This window comes from Polypterus senegalus, chromosome 9 (assembly GCF_016835505.1).
Source record: "Polypterus senegalus isolate Bchr_013 chromosome 9, ASM1683550v1, whole genome shotgun sequence".
Lineage (NCBI taxonomy): Eukaryota > Metazoa > Chordata > Cladistia > Polypteriformes > Polypteridae > Polypterus > Polypterus senegalus.
This window is the reverse complement of record NC_053162.1, coordinates 19,725,264-19,741,993: the sequence shown is the minus strand read 5'-3', so window position 1 is coordinate 19,741,993 and position 16,730 is coordinate 19,725,264. Positions and strand designations below refer to the sequence as shown.

Below are 16,730 nucleotides of genomic sequence, written 5' to 3'. Positions count from 1 at the left end.
CATGAATTTGAAATTTAGAGGAAAAGCAGAGGTAGCAGTCAGTGATGCATCAAAGACCAACCATTTTTTATTCTGGAAGGGAAAACCAATTGATAATCAAATGAGCCTGCTTTCACCATTAGCCTTACTGGTTTGTGCTGTTTAAATGTTTTTAATGTTAAGATTGGAATATGAAACTAATGAAATTAGGTATGTGGAAGGCGAGATTGTTCTCTATTTTTTTAAGCTTTGATTGGATGTTATTTGGCCAGTTATCCGAGTCCTGGTTCTCCACAGGTTCATATGAAGCTACATGACACTTTCCAAAGACCCACTAGATGAGTTGGTGGCTTTAACTGCCAGTGGGTAAAGCGTTGGACTGAAATCCACTGGGTTACAAGTTCATTCACCAGGATGTCCTTAAGTGAGCCATTAAAGCAAACACTTGTAACATTTACTCAGCACTTACAAAGCATTATGGGATGGTATTAATGTGCATACTGTTGACGCTATTTAAAATAAATTCTGTCTCTAAATTGTTTCTTGTGAATGAGTGTAGGTAATGCTTGGCTCTTGCCTTGTGCCCCATTCTAACAAGATGGCATCCAGTTTCCCTTGAACCTGGATAAGCAGGTCTAAAAATGGCAAAAATGATCATTTATTTTATATTAAGAATATTAAGAAAAAAGATGTGTGTTTCTTGTAGAGAAAGTTGTGTGTGTGTGAGAGTTAGAATTTACAGTGCCTATAACAAGCGCCCACCTTCTTGGCAGTCTTCTGCCCAGGTTTTACACATTTTACACCCCTCTTCATATTTTCCCACTTCTATGTTGGGTTGGGGTGCTGGATCAGCCTTCTCCATACGGCTCAGTCCTGTACCGTCTCCCCAGTCAGACCCTTTTCTTCAAATCTGCTTTTATTCTGTCCATCCACCTCCACTTTTGACCCCTTTGTTTTTCTTTTCCCCCGTATGTCCATTCCCATCATTCTTTTTCCCACATATTCAATGCCCACAACATGTCAACCAATATTCCTGCACTTTCTTAGATATCTCACCCACTTTTGTTGAGCCTCTGATTGTCTCATTTCTTATTCTGTCCTTCTTTGTAACTCCACATATCCATCTCAATGTTCTCATTTCAGCCACGTGCAACTTCTTCTGCTGCTCTTCTTTACTGATCATGTCTCAGCTGTGTACAGCATTGCTGGTCTTACTACTGTCTTACAAACATGACCTGCAGCCTTCGCCTTAATTCTTCAGTCACACAAATACCTCCTGATACCTTCTTTCAGTTTTTCCAAACACACTGCACTCTGGGGGTTATCTCTGTATCTAATTCTCCACCTTGGGCTACCACTAATCCTAGATGTTTAAACATATCCACTCTTCTCAATTGCTCTCCCTTCAGGCTGACTTCTGAATCCCCATCTATTCTGTCTTCTTCTTCCTATTTATCATCAATCCTCTATCTTCCAAAGCCCTTCTCCATTGCTCCAATTGCCTTTTCACTTCCTCTTTTCTGGTGCTACACAACACAACGTCATCATGAACAAGCCTGCACCAGGGGGATTGGTCTTTTATCCCAGGACTCCATACATCCATAACCAGATCAATTAGAAGATCCCTAGTGCAGACCACCTCTAACTGGGGTCTCGTCTGTTAACCCAACCCGAGTCCTCACTCCCTCATACATATCCTGGAAAATCCTCACACACTTCTCTGGTCTTCCTTTCTCTCTCAGGCACCTCCAGACCCCCTGATGTGGTTTTGGTGTTTATATGTTTCCGTTACACATAATAACAATTTTTCTTGTTGAAATAAAATTCAGTGTTTTCGGCTCATTTTTACAAACATACAAAATACTAAGGAAGACATGCTTTGGGACTTTGAGGAGTTTTAATACTTTTGCCAGAAGCATTTTCAGTTGTTATTGTTTAGAAATAGTAGGGGCTCGGCCCCCTGCTCGCTTTGCTTGTCCACCCCTGGGGATGAGTGCTGGGTGCCCGCAATCTCGCAGCTCAGTGGTTCGAAGGGTGTTGGGGTGCCCCTCCATTACATTATTGCATTTAAAGAGGTGGTATATAGAAGAGTATGCAGGGCACAGGAGGAAGACAGTTTGGTCCTTAGTTATTATGAATGGAAAATTAGTTACTTGAGTATCTCACTACAACTGTCTGTTTTAAATACCACTTGTGACAGATAGGGGATGCTGTTGTCCCCTTGAACCCTCAGACAATACGTCAGACACCAGGTAAAAGTCCAATTATTATTTATTTGGACAATAGTACAGTGCACAAGCACCCTCCACTCCACAATACTCATATACTCACTGGAAAATTAATGGATGAATTATTAAGGATAAGATTGAGCAACACATGGCAAGGACAGGAGTTATTAGGAACAGTCAGCATGGGTTCAGAAGAGGGAGGTCGTGTTTTACTAACATGTTGGAATTCTATGAGGAGGCAACAAAAGGATACGATCAAAGTGGAGCTTATGATATTATTTATCTGGACTTTCAGAAAGCATTTGATAAGGTGCCACATGAGAGGTTGGGCATCAAGTTAAAAGAAGTGGGAGTTCAGGGTGATGTTTTTAGATGGGTGCAGAATTGGCTCAGACACAGGAAGCAGAGGGTGATGGTGCGAGGAACCTCATCAGAACTGGCCGATGTTAAGAGTGGTGTTCCACAGGGGTCAGTGCTAGGGCCGCTGCTATTTTTAATATATATAAATGATTTAGATAAAATATAAGTAACAAGCTGGTTAAATTTGCAGATGATACCAAGATAGGTGGATTAGCAGATAATCTGGAATCGTTATATCATTACAGAAGGACTTGGATAGCATACAGGCTTGGGCAGATTTGTGGCAGATGAAATTTAATGTCAGTAAATGTAAAGTATTACACATAGGAAGTAAAAATATTAGGTTTGAATACACAATGGGCGGTCGGAAAATCGAGAGTACACCTTATGAGAAGGATTTAGGAGTCATAGTGGACTCCAAGCTATCAACTTCCCAACAGTGTTCAGAAGCCATTAAGAAGGCTAACAGAATGTTAGGTTATATAGCGCCTTGATCTGTGGAGTACAAGTGCAAGGAGGTTCTGCTCAACCTTTATAATGCACTGGTGAGGCCTCATCTTGAGTACTGTGTGCAGTTTTGGTCTCCAGGCTACAAAAAGGACATAGAAGCACAAGAAAAGGTCCAGAGAAGAGCGACTAGGCAGATTCCAGGACTACAGGGGTTGAATTATGAGGAAAGATTAAAAGAGCTGAGCCTTTACAGTTTAAGCAAAAGAAGATTAAGAGGTGACATGATTGAAGTGTTTAAAATTATGAAGGGAATTAGTACAGTGGATCGAGACTTGTATTTTAAAATGAGTTCATCAAGAACACAGGGACGCAGTTGGAAACTTGTTAAGGGTAAATTTCACACAAACATTAGGAGGTTTTTCTTTATACAAAGAACGATAGACACTTGGAATAAGCTACCAAGTAGTGTGGTAGACAGTAAGACGTTAGGGACTTTCAAAACTCGACTTGAAGTTTTCTTGGAGGAAACAAGTGGATAGGACTGGCGAGCTTTGTTGGGTTGAATGGCCTGTTCTCGTCTGGAGTGTTCTAATGTTCTAATATAAATAAACAATAACACAATTCTCAATAATCCTCCTCTCCCAGACGCTTTGCCACCCTTCCACCCAGCTCAGCTTGCCGTCTGGGATTTCCCACAGTCCTTTATAGTACGTGACCCCGGAAGTGCTTCTGAACCCTGAGTCCATGTGACTTCCTAGCACTTCTGGGTCAGATCCAAAGTCCTCTTTTCATCCGGGAAGTATGTCATTCATCCTGTCGCTGTGACTAAGACGTACTTCCGGGTTATAGGGCACGTACGACTCTCTAGGCTTCCCTGCAGCATCCTCTCTTGGCCCCCAAGGTTTCCAGCAGGGCTGTAAAGGAAAAATCCACTGTCCATGATTCCCGTCTGGCATTCGGGGCACCTCCATACTGCAAGGAGGGCTCCACCTGGTGGCCTGGGGGTATTGGCCGGGATGACTGGCCGGCCATATTTCACACACTGAATAGTAAAAGATAATAAAAAGTAGATGTTAAAAAGTAAAATGTAATTAAAAGGATAATAAATAATTAAATTACATTAACACTTCATCAAAAACAATATCATGAATTACTTTCTATAAACATTGCTTTTTCACATTTCTGTTCTCTTGTTGTTCGGGACATTTTTCTCTTTCTCATTTATTGGATGATTCTCTTTGTTCTTGATTTTTATTATATGTAGCTCTATTTTGTTCCTTTTCTTTTTTTCCGACATTCATTATCATCTCATGCATCTGTTTTTTTATCGCAGTCTTAAACAGATATAAGATTTAATGTCATGATACTGTCACTTGCTTAGATTTCATTTTTTGCAGTGTGTTTTCCTATCGCAATCTAAAATTCGATGTTCTTGAATAAATAATTTGCTTTTCTGCCTGGCCATTATAACCGACTGTGTTGAAGAGCGAGTTAGCAGCAAAGAGAGTTTCATAGGGTAGTATGGCGAGAGGATGTGCGCAGTAAGAGTACTGATTGGACGAACAGTGTCGAGGGGTGTGGTCAAAGATAAACCATGCGGACACGACAGAAACTTTTTTTAATATAATAGACAGATTTGTATATTTTTATATAATCGAGAGCTGTTTACTTTGGCTTTTAAAATAAACTGTTATCATAGGGAAATGTGTAGGTATCCTTTGAAATCCAGAGACTGGAGTTGACTTTCAAGGGGACTGATACATATGCATATGGTGGAAGCTCTTGTCAATTCACTATCACAAAGCAGAAAGAAGAAATCAGCCATGGAAAATGGGTCACAGTTAGGGATATCTGAAATCGTTAACCCTAACACACTTTTTTGGGAATGTGGGTTGGAAAACCGGAGTATCCAAAGAAAAAACACTTACTATCTGGAAGCGGTATTTAAACCTGTGACACTACATCAATGTGGAAGCAGCAATTAACATTACTTAGTTATGTCAACCTATACTGTCCTAACAGCCAAAAATAGCTTATCAACTGTTGAATTAAATGTGTATCATGGCGTCATGACCCTTTTTCCTTTTTTTTTTCAACTTGTTATATAGTTTAACTAATACATTTCCTTATTGTGTTTCCTTCTGCAGGGAGGGCTGATCGCACTACTTCTCCTAATTTTAATTTTCACTATGGTCCTCTACGCTCGGCGGCGATGGTGTAAAAGAAGACGTGTCCCACAGAAGAGTGCAAGCACAGAGGCGACACATGAGATCCACTATATCCCATCCGTTCTTCTAGGTCCGCAGGCTCGGGACAGCTTTCGTAGTTCCCGCATTCAGGCCCATAACTCTGTTATTGGAATTCCCATCCGTGAGACTCCTATTCTGGATGATTATGATTATGAGGAAGATGAACATCAGCGAAGGTCCGATGGCAAGCGAGAGGATGATTTTGGGAGCCAAGTAACCCGCACAATGGAGAGTATTGGAAAAACAGAAGATGACAAGCCCAGCTTAGAGAAAAAAGGTTTGCTGATTTTATATGAATTTCTTGGGGGAATTTGTTGGGTCAGAAACATTTTTTCTGTTGCCTACAATAATCAAGTCACATTTGCTAATTTGAAATTGATTGAAAGAGGTTATGAATTTTCCAAGCTTTAAAAAAAAAGATGACATATTGGTCATGTGGGAGATAGGACTGGAGACAAGTGGACTGGACACATGCTATAACAAGAGAAGTAGGGTTAGGATCATGTTTTCGAGGAGTTGGAGTTACTTGTTACACCAGTTTGTATTTCTTTGTAAGTCAGTGTTTTGTAAACTATGGGTATTGACCCCAACTGGATCACAGACATGCTTGTGATGGGTTACCACATGACAATGTACTAAAATTATCCAGGATCGTCTAAGCATGAATTGTGTGGCTGTCAAAATGCACCTCATTTTTCCACAGATTTTATTGTTTGAAATCAGTTTTGGAATTATTTGAATTGACTTAACTTTTCCTTTTATTATTTACATGATGTGAATTTATAATCACGTGGTAAAACTGAAAATTCTGGTATAAATATGACTGCAGCCCAGTCAGTTGAGTAAAATGCTAGAAGCTTGAATGTTAATTAGTTTCGATTCTGAATAGGCCAAGTGGTAGGTTTGTTTTGGTTTTTAACTATTTTTGGTATTGAGTTTGATTTTTGATCCTCTCACGCGCATTTGTTGTTTTTCATCTTCTGATTTTCACCTTTGCCTAGTAGTGACTATGATTCTGGTGCACATGATTACCTTGTGGTCCTTCGTCACTCACAGTAAATCTAGAAACGTTATCTCGTCATAGTGGCGTATCATATACCATCTGCTGTTTAGTGTGCTATTTATTGAGGTAGTATCCTATCTGAGCCTATAAACAGTGCCATCGATGCATCACAGACAGGTTTTGTTTCTCTAGTATGAAAATATAATATGAGGTGTGACGATTTAATTCCTGGAATGGACACGTAGTGTCACCTATGATGTAATTTTATCGAAATCACATGAGTATTTGTTTTTGAACATGTTTGAACTAATACGTGCGTAAACTGCAAACTAATAGAGCCAGTTGTTAATTAGCTTTTAGGAAGTGTAAATGAGTCAACGCTAGGGGTCGCTGTTGTCCCTTAAACCCAACAAACAGACATACAGGACATAGGGTAAAAGCACTAAAAAGTATTTTAATATTTTTTTTTTTTTTGTAACTAGTGCTCCTTCAAAGCAACCCAGTCACACTAAACAAGCAATTAAATGAACACAATATTCTCACTAATAATAACAATAATTCTCTCTTCCACACCTCCCAGCAAACTCTGTCACACTCCACCCGACTCCGGCTCCCTTGCTGGGTCTCCAACAGTCCTTTAAATAGACCTTGACCCGGGTCAGATGGAGAATTCCAGGTCTTTAATCAGCCCAGAAGTACTTTGGGGCTTCCGTCCTACTGACTTCCTAGTACTGCCAGGCAGCAAGTGAAGCATGACTCCCCAGGTCCTTTCATAGATCCAACAGGGCTAAGAAACCGGACTCCAAGTCCCAGGAAGCCCTGTGCAAATCCGGGGCACCACTACACTCCATGGAAGCTGGCATCTAGCTTTTTAGGGAGAGGCAATGTCTTGGAAAAGCTGCTTTACCCCATCCTGCCATCCTTTGGGCACCCCGGTCTTGTTGAGCTGCCGGCCATCCCTCACAGAAGGTAATAGATATTTGCGTGTACACCAGTGGTTCTCAACCTGTGGGGCGGGCCCCCCTAGGGGGGCACGAAGTAACAAAAAGGGGGGTGCGAAGATGTGATAAAAGAAAACAAGAATCAAAAATATGAAAAAAACATCTGTTGAAACCAAAACAAATTAACTTAAACTACATTCTGATACTAGAACAATAAATATAGAGTTAGATAAATGTCGATAAAAGTTAAGTAGGTATATTAAAATATGCATCTACATTTCAAAAAAATGTTAGGGGGGGCGATTAAAACTGTTATGAAAACTCGGGTCGCAAATACTTAAAGGTTGAGAAACGCTGATGTACACTTTGGCGTAGAAATTGGAGATTGAAATTTAGAGCAACGTACAAGTATTAATATTAAATTTTGTGTGAAAATTGGCAAACGAGCTACAGAAACGTTACATCTTTTGCAAGTGGCATATGGTGAAGAGCCTATGAAAAAGTCGAGTGTGTTTGAGTGGCATAAGAGGTTCAAAGATGGGCGAGAAGATGTGACAGACGACCCCAGAAGCAGATAGCTAAAAGCAACAATGACGGACGTTATTATTGAAAATGAGTTCCAAGTCTGCTTCCAGAAATGGGAATGTCGTTTAAGTCAGTGTATAGATGCACAAGGAGAGTACTTTGAAGGTGACAGTAGCTACTAGTGAACAGTTCCGCATATATATTTTTTAAAGGTGCATTCCGGGAATTAAATTGTCACACCTTGTAAATATTCTCCATGACACCACCGTCCACCTCACAACCTGTGAAACAGGTCGCCAAATGCTGGACGTATTCTCTGTAGGGTGAGTCATTGTTGTTACTGATGAAGCCTACAATCATGGTGTCACTGGTAAACTTAATGATTGTTTTAGACCCATGTATGGGCACACAGTGATAACTGAATAGATGGTAGAATATGGGGCATAGCACACCAGGGTGAAGGAGAAGGAAGTGTGGTTGTCTAGCCTAACAAACTAACTTAACACATGAAGCAAAAATTGGGATGACCAATAGTCCTGTCTTCACAATTCCCAGTTTGAGAGGCACTTCTGAAGGCGAGATCCATCTCCTGTGTTTCCTTTAGTAGTCATTGGGATGGAGAAGGTGGGACTTCTAGGACGATAGAAGAGTTGACGTCAGGGTTCCTCCGTTTTCTGGTCTATGGACCGAAAGGGAGGAGTCAAGAACTGTGTTACCCCAACCAGGGATTCTGGGGTCCTTACCTTAACAAAGACTTGAAGACACTCCCTAGGTGCACATGGCTGACACTGTACTCAGATTAAAAAGTTTAAGAATCTAAGTTCAATCCTTATGAAGAATTCTTTATAGGACATAGCAATTCTTTTGCAATACTTAGCATGACATCCACAAATCTGGTAATAGCTTTGTCGACTGTATCTTTGAAATCACTCTTCTGAGCAACTCTGGATCAAATATAGTGCCTTATACGCTGGTGAGTACTGGTGAAGCTATCAATAAACTTCAGTTCACGTCCACACAGATTAACACATTCTGCTGTATTTAACCAAGCGTGGCCTCTCTCCTGGGGTCTTTTAGATTTGTTTTGTGTGACCCCTTACTGAATATAACCAACCTACCATGTCCTTAGAAAGCATGAAGTTCAGAGTGAATTGCAAAATCAAGTCTTGTGTTTCAAAAGCCACATTTTCTCTCAGTGTGATGATTTAATTGCCTGCAGTGAAGCTCATCTTTCCCAAATTCAAAAAAGTGGCAAGCACTTATTCAGATTACGATATTAATCCAAGTGACAGCTTCCTAGCTTTATTCTGCCATGCTGTTCAAATCTGTGTCAGTGTGACTTTCTTACAGTTGTTCAGGGAAAGAAAAAAAGCATCCATTTTACTGTACTGTATAACTTTTAATGGTTTTAAATTATTCTTTGGGCACATTCATTTGGTCCTATTTAAAATGTAATTATGAAAGAAAAAGTCAAGATTTATCACAGCATAGCCAAATCATTGCCGGTAACTCAACAATACTTAATGGGCTGTCAGCAATTCAATGATATTGATTCTTCAGTTCTGATATAAATTACTCCGATATCTAAGGCTATTTATCATTTACTGTGGCATACACCGGCTGGCAAATGTATATAAAGTAATATTAATTTAAAAAAAAATTCCAAAAAGAGGATTTCAGTCTAGCCTTATACTTTAAGGAGACACAGAGTCATTCAAATATTTTAAAAAATAACACTTTCTATGTCTTTTAGCTCCATTATGAAAATGGCAGAGATATTTACTCTCATCCTGAGCTTGATTTCCATTTGCGATCCCCTGCTGCAGAGAGCTTAGTGATAGCAGTCAGTGTGGTGGGATGATGCAGTCCTTTTAGACTTGTGCTTCATTCCTCCTTTGCTATTGATTGACTTTTGTTTTCAGTCAACAGCATCCATAATCTGTCCTACTTGCTGAAACATTCAATTATCACCAGGGTTGTGGGAGAGATTAGGCACTGAGACATTCATAGGCCATATACAAAGACCATGTTTAGGTGTGTTTGCATATAATTAGAACAATCTAGACAAGAACAGGCCATTCAGTGCAACAAAGCTTGACAGTCCTATCCATTATTTATTCTAAAACAACATCAAGTCGAGTTTTTAAAATTCCTTAAAGTCCTGCTGTCTGCCACACTATTTGGTCGCTTATTCCATGTATCTGTGGTTCTCTGTGTTATGAAAAACTTCCTTTTATTTGTAACCTTAACAGGTTTCCAACTGTGTTCCCATGTTTGTCCAAAATTTACCCTTAACAAGTTTGCAAATGTGTCCCCGTGTTCTTGATGACCTAATTTTAAAGTCACAGTCTTGATCCTCTAGATTAATTTCCTTCATAATTTTAAACACTTCAATCAGGTCTACTCTAAGTCTCCTTTTGCTTAAACTGTAAAGGCTCAGCTCTTTTCATCTTTCATCTTTCATTATCTTCATAATTTATCCCCTGTAGCTCTGGAATCAGCCTAGTCCCTCATCTTGGGACTTTTTCCAGTGCTGCTATGTCCTTTTTGTAGCCTGGAGGCCCAAACTGCACACAGGACACCAGATGAGACCTCACCAGTGTGTTATAAAGCTTTAGCATAACCTACTTGGAAGTGTACTCCACACATCATGGTGCTATATAACTTAATATTCTGTTAGCCTTCTGAACACTGTCTGGTAGTTGATAGTGTCGAGTCAACTATGACTCTTCAATCCTCCTCATAAAAGCAAAAAGCACCTACTGCAATAGCCATATCTGTCTGTCTCTCTGCATGAAACAACTCAGAACAACTGCATGAAACTAACCCAAACTACCAATTTCCTTGAAATGTGGCACACTTACTTTTCAAAGACTAAGTTCAATTTTTGGTAAGATATCGAACAATCGCACTGTACAAAGTTCTGAGATTTCAAACAGTCTCTAATGAAAAGCATTGGCCAATCGCTAACTTTAACTAAGCTGTGCAACTTCAGCTACGATTTAGTTGTTTTAATTTTTCTTTGAGAGGGGTTACTACAACTTGTATATTTAGTATATTTTCCTCTTTTACTTGTCAGCCTGCTACTCAGATTCCCAGTACAACACAATGGGAAGGGGGGTATTCATGCAATCAGCTCATACAGCAGGATCCTTCTCCTATTTCTTTAGGTAAGTTAACCATAAAAGTACAAGAAAAGGTTGTTTCTCTGGAAATGAAAGTATGAGGAGAGTAATTGTATAAGTATATACTGTATATATGAGGGGGAGTCAAGCTGAAGTTAGAAAATGGGATTTATTAGAAAACCGAACCTTACCAAAACTGATAACGGGATTTCTCAATTTACTCTCCAACCTTCTCAATGCACTTGTACCACCTGCCTGGATTCCAGCTGAATGAAAGATTTTGCCTTGTCCTCGCCAACCACTCATGCACCTCTTTCTTCATGTTGTCATCTGTCTTGAATCGACGACCACCCAGATGGTTTTGTAGCGGTCCAAAAATGTGGAAATGACACGGTGCCAAATCTAGCGAATGAGGAGGATGTGGCAATACCTCAAACTTCAGTTTCTCCCGACAAGACCCTTCGGTATGTAGTGTTCAACAATAACTCCTTTATTTTCGAGGGGTATAACATCACTAGTGCAAGTTACTGTGACTTACTGGAGACCAATGTGAAGCCTGCTATTCGAGCGGTGGGGACTGCTGTCTCAAGGAGTCCTTTTGCTGCAAGACAATAAAAACACTGCTAAGAACACCAAGGCTTGTCTGGAGAACCTGAAGTTTGAGGTATTGTCACAGCCTCCTTATTCGCCAGGTTTGGCACCATGGGATTTTCACATTTTTGGAGCACTAAAAAAAAGTATCTAAGTCGTCGATTCAAGACAGATGACTATGTGATGAAAGCAGTGCGCTAGTTGTCGGTGAGGACGAGACAGCACCTTTCATTTTGTTAAAATCCTGGCACTTCCAAGCAGGTGGTACAAGTGCATTGAGAAGGGTGGAGACGACATTGAGAAATGACAGCATCAGTTTTGTTAAGGTTTGTTCCACAAGGTTTCTAATAAGTAACATTTTCTAACTTTAGTTTGACTCCCCCTTGTATAAGGTTAAACTGACTGAACTAATATTACCTGCAGATTATTATTATAAAGAACTGACGTTATCAACGTGAAGCTAATTGGTAACACTTAGGTACTGCACAAATGCTTCTATTGCTCATTTACTGTTATGTAACAAGACCTCAACAAAGGCTTCTTTTGTTCTTCATAGCACTTATAAAACATCCTTAGATCGGTTATTCATATCTATGCAGTGTGGCATCTTGACATTTGGTAAAATCACTTGTTAATATGAAGGATTCCCAGGTCTTATACTAAATATGTAATATTAAGAGGAATGTGTGTCAGTTAAGGGGAGTCTTCTACAGCGCATCTTCAACCTGAGCCTGGAACAGGGGAGAGTCCCGAGGCTTTGGAAAACATCTTGTATCACTCCTGTCCCAAAGGTATCACGTCCTATTGAGCTGAATGACTTCCGGCCTGTTGCTCTGACGTCACATCTGATGAAGACCATGGAGCGCTGCTGCTTCACCACCTGAGGCCACAGGTCCGTCACGCCCTAGACCCTCTGCAGTTCGCATACCAGGAGAAGGTGGGAGCGGAGGATGCCATCATCTATATGCTTCATCGATCCCTCTCCCACCTGGACAGAGGCAGTGGTGCTGTAGGAATTATGTTTTTGGACTTCTCTAGCGCCTTCAACACCATCCAACCTCTGCTCCTTAGGGATAAGCTGACTGAGATGGGAGTAGATTCACACCTTGTGGCATGGATTGTGGACTATCTTACAGACAGACCTCAATATGTGCGTCTTGGGAACTGCAGGTCTGACATCGTGTGCAGCAATACAGGGCGCCGAGGACTGTACTTTCTCCGGTCCTGTTCAGTCTATATACATCAGACTTCCAATATGACTCGGAGTCCTGCCACGTGCAAAAGTTCGCTGATGACACTGCTATTGTGGGCTGCATCAGGAGTGGGCAGGAGGAGGAGTATAGGAAACTAATCAAGGACTTTGTTAAATGGTGCGACTCAAACCACTTACACCTTAACACCAGCAAGACCAAGGAGCTGGTGGTGGATTTTAGGAGGCCCAGGCCCCTCATGGACCCTGTGATCATCAGAGGTGACTGTGTGCAGAGGGTGCAGACCTTTAAATATCTGGGAGTGCAGCTGGATGACAAATTGGACTGGACTGCCAATACTGATGCTCTATGTAAGAAAGCTCAGAGCAGAATATACTTTCTGAGAAGGTTGGCATCCTTCAACATCTGCAGTAAGATGCTGCAGATGTTCTACCAGACGGTTGTGGCGAGTGCCCTCTTCTACGCGGTGGTGTGCTGGGGTGGCAGCATAAAGATGAAAGACGCCTCACGCCTGGACAAACTTGTTAAGAAGGCAGGCTCCATTGTAGGATTAAAGTTGGACAGTTTAACATCTGTGGCAGAGCGACGGGCACTAAGCAAACTCCTGTCAATCATGAAGAATCCACTGCATCCACTTAACAGTGTCATCTCCAGGCAGAGGAGTAGCTTCAGTGACAGACTTTTGTCACTGTCCTGTTCCACTGACAGACTGAGGAGATCGTTCCTCCCCCACACTATGCGACTCTTCAATTCCACCCGGGGGAGTAAATGCGAACATTAATTTTATTTTAATTCTTTTCATTTTTATTACTATTTAATTTAATATTGTTTCTTTGTATCAGTATACTGCTGCTGGATTATGTGAATTTCCCCTTGGGATTAATAAAGTATCTATCTATCTATCTATCTTAAGCCACCTCAGACTACTCCAAAGTGACGTTTTGTTAGTAGGCCACATTGTTGAGATGTATTTACACTTTACTGCTGCTTTGAAAATGTTATGAAGACCTAAAGAAGTGCTTGTTAAGGTCTTTTTACATAAGAGTAAGTGACAAATAGGTATGTTTTTGCAGTACCTAAACTAAAGTGTTACCAATTAACTACACAGAAAAGGTGCGACTCCTGTAAGTGTTTTAAGAAAATTGAACAACAGTTAGTCACAAAGCCTCCTCCAATAACAAACGTCAATCAGTGCCATTTTCTCATCACTTGAACTGGAATCTGCTGTGTATGACAGCTATCAGGCCACCACCAGCGTATTTAAGGTACATGAGATTGTAAAGTGCTGTTAAAAAGCAGGTATTTAATGAAGTTCACTAACACCTGTAATTGTGTCCACTTGCCAATCACCGTCAAGAAATCCAGAGGATCTCCCACAGTTCCTGACAGTTCACAGTGAAAGTTCTAGGGAGTGGTGAGGTCTTGTGCTTTGTATTGCTACTGGACCTTTGATTCTCTGAATTTCTGTGAAGTCACATTTTGTTTTTGACTTCCTTTATTGGGACTTGGTTGCATTGGATTGTCTCATTGTTTAGGACAAATCCTTTTGTCTTCACCCTCTACATGACTTCATTGTGATTGAAGATAACTTTTGTGTTATTATACTTTAATTTTGTAAAGATTCAACAAAGCCCTTTTTGTGACTAGCCGGGTTTTTTGATGGGATTTCCCCCTCTAATGGGCATTTTTAAAAATCCAGATGGGACTTACATGCTCTGGGAATCCAGAGCAATTCCATGCGTACATTCTCTGATTGATCCATCTATTTAACACATTTAGACATTTATACAGACAAGGATTCAATACTATAGGAAAGGATACGCCATCCTAAACGAAAGGAAAATGCCATACTAGTTTCCTCTCTTCTGCCTTTTTAAAGAGAGTTTTTCAGAATTCCTGCTTGTAGTTAAAAGTCAGAGTAAGCACCTTTTGAAGTTTTGGTCTGCCCTACTTTATAATATTATCTGTAGTCCCATCAGGGACAGCAGCCTTGTTGTTTCTCAGATTCCTGATGGCATTCTGCAAGTCTGTCAAACAAGATGGTTCCTCCAGCCAATCTCTAACATGTCTCTGGAGGATTTGTTTTCCGGCTCAACAGTGCTGTTTTATATGAGTGATGTTGTCTCTTTCTCTTGGCACAAGCAGCATGATACCAGTTATGCTTCTTAGAAACGTGTGTTGACTACTAGTGTATATTTAAGGTGTGGCATATGAGGGTTTTTTTTGTTCCCAAGGCTCCAGTTTATCCCCCAGTTTGCACCTGGAATGTTGGCTTCTTATAACAGCCTAATTAGAGCAGACCCCAGGGATCTCCTCGCTCAGGCTTAATTCAGACTAGATAATAGTGTGCATCCTTGTGAGACTTCACCGCTTCAGTCAGTCACTAATGATCTTCTCTGTTTTGTTCAAGCAGGACTTTGTGCACCTTTTGGCCTAAAACTGAACCTTTGGATTCCACTATTGGGCTATGGTTGGATCAGTCAACTAATATTGCATGGTGTAATATAAATCGCCAGCATAATGAATTAGTCCTAAGAAAAATAATTTACAATTTATTACGCTGTCTGTAGCATGTAGGCTGTTGTGGTGAATCACGTAGAGTCTGCAAATTGTGGCTGGAATACAGCTGGAGGATGCCAAATGTTTAAGCTGACACTGGTTTCCTTATTTATTTGGTATGTGTGAGCGGGAGTAGCATGATGTAGTCATGGGGAGCAGCCATTGATGTGTATCTGCTAAATTCTGTTGGTCATCTGGCTCATCTTTGCAGTTCTTTCTCTCTCTGTCTGACTCTTGGGTACTCAGACAGAGTGTGCAGGTCTCACCTTGATCATTATGCTAGGTGTCTAGTCGTCTGGTGGTGTTCAATCACCTGCAGAGTGAACAGACCCAGCATTGAAGCTTCCAGGCTTCCATTATACAGTACTAGCTGTGTGTGCTCTTCGGCACAAAAAACAACCAGTTTACTATACTGGGGAACCTGCAGAGGCGTCAGCTAAGTAGGCCTAGACAGGTCGTATCTTGAGATGGACATGTGGTCGAGTGCAGCTGTTGCACAAATTGGGCGGGACAGGCTGGAACCTGTCTCAATCAAACAAATGGTAACTCACTGTGTGAACGTACAACTTGTATGTGCCACAAAGCTGAGTTTGTCTGCTTGGGCTGAATGAGAAGTGAGGTGCATGCAGGTGCCGCTAAAAATGTAAAAGTGCATGCATCTCACCAACTGCAAGTCACACTTGTGTAAGCTTCTACACCTTCCGTAGAATTCACACCAACTCCCGTGGCTGTGCTTGAGCATGAGCAGAGCGGATTGCTCCATACACACACATACACACACGCACACATCTTTTGTAGTAAGAACTGAGATGCATGCAAGCACCTGAAAAATTTAATTGCACACACACATCATCTAGTGGCTGTGGTTGTGGTTTACGTATATCTATCTATCATCGTTTGGAGCTCCATCAGGATCAAGCCCAGCACGGTGTTTTTTTCAAAAAAATCCTGCCCACTACGCCAATTTGTAATCAAATTAAACAACAAAGGGAACAGATTTAGGGTTGGGGATCCATCCTCATATAATGTAGGTGGTCCAAACACTCAATTAGGACTGATACTGAGGTTAAAATTAATAAACCAGACAGTTGACACAAACGAAAGGGTGAGAGAGCTTTTATGGGTTTATGGCAGGAAGTATAATAGACAGAGGAAATGGGGACAACATGGATGGTAAATGCAGGGGACATCATCAAAGGTAGCTGGAGGTGAGGACATCGGAGAGAGACTGGAAGTGAAGTCAGCAAGGAACGACGGAGGAATTCAGTGGACGGACTGGATGCAGAAGTGAAATCATCTATGGGCATCAGGATGGTGTTTACTGGCGTTCAATTTAGGACACTGTGGATTTCTGATGTTCTGGTTCTCTGGTGAGAGAGAGAGAGAGGCATTAACACTTCATCTTATATCCCCATGAAGTGTGTGACACTGTCTATCTATCTATCTATCTATCTATCTATCTATCTCTTATATAATGTCTTCAGTTTTCCCAACTTGGTCCTCAAGGGG

General features: G+C 40.9%; 1 protein-coding gene across 2 annotated transcripts in view; it reads left to right on the top strand.

The window, feature by feature from the left end:
* LOC120535132 (astrotactin-2-like) overlaps positions 1-16,730 on the top strand; it is a 2,291,264-nt gene that overhangs the window by 719,575 nt on the left and 1,554,959 nt on the right. For both annotated transcript variants that reach the window (XM_039762741.1, XM_039762742.1), the window contains exon 3: positions 5,165-5,543. In XM_039762741.1, the coding sequence (XP_039618675.1) occupies positions 5,165-5,543 (379 nt within the window). The remainder of the gene's footprint in view (positions 1-5,164; positions 5,544-16,730) is intronic.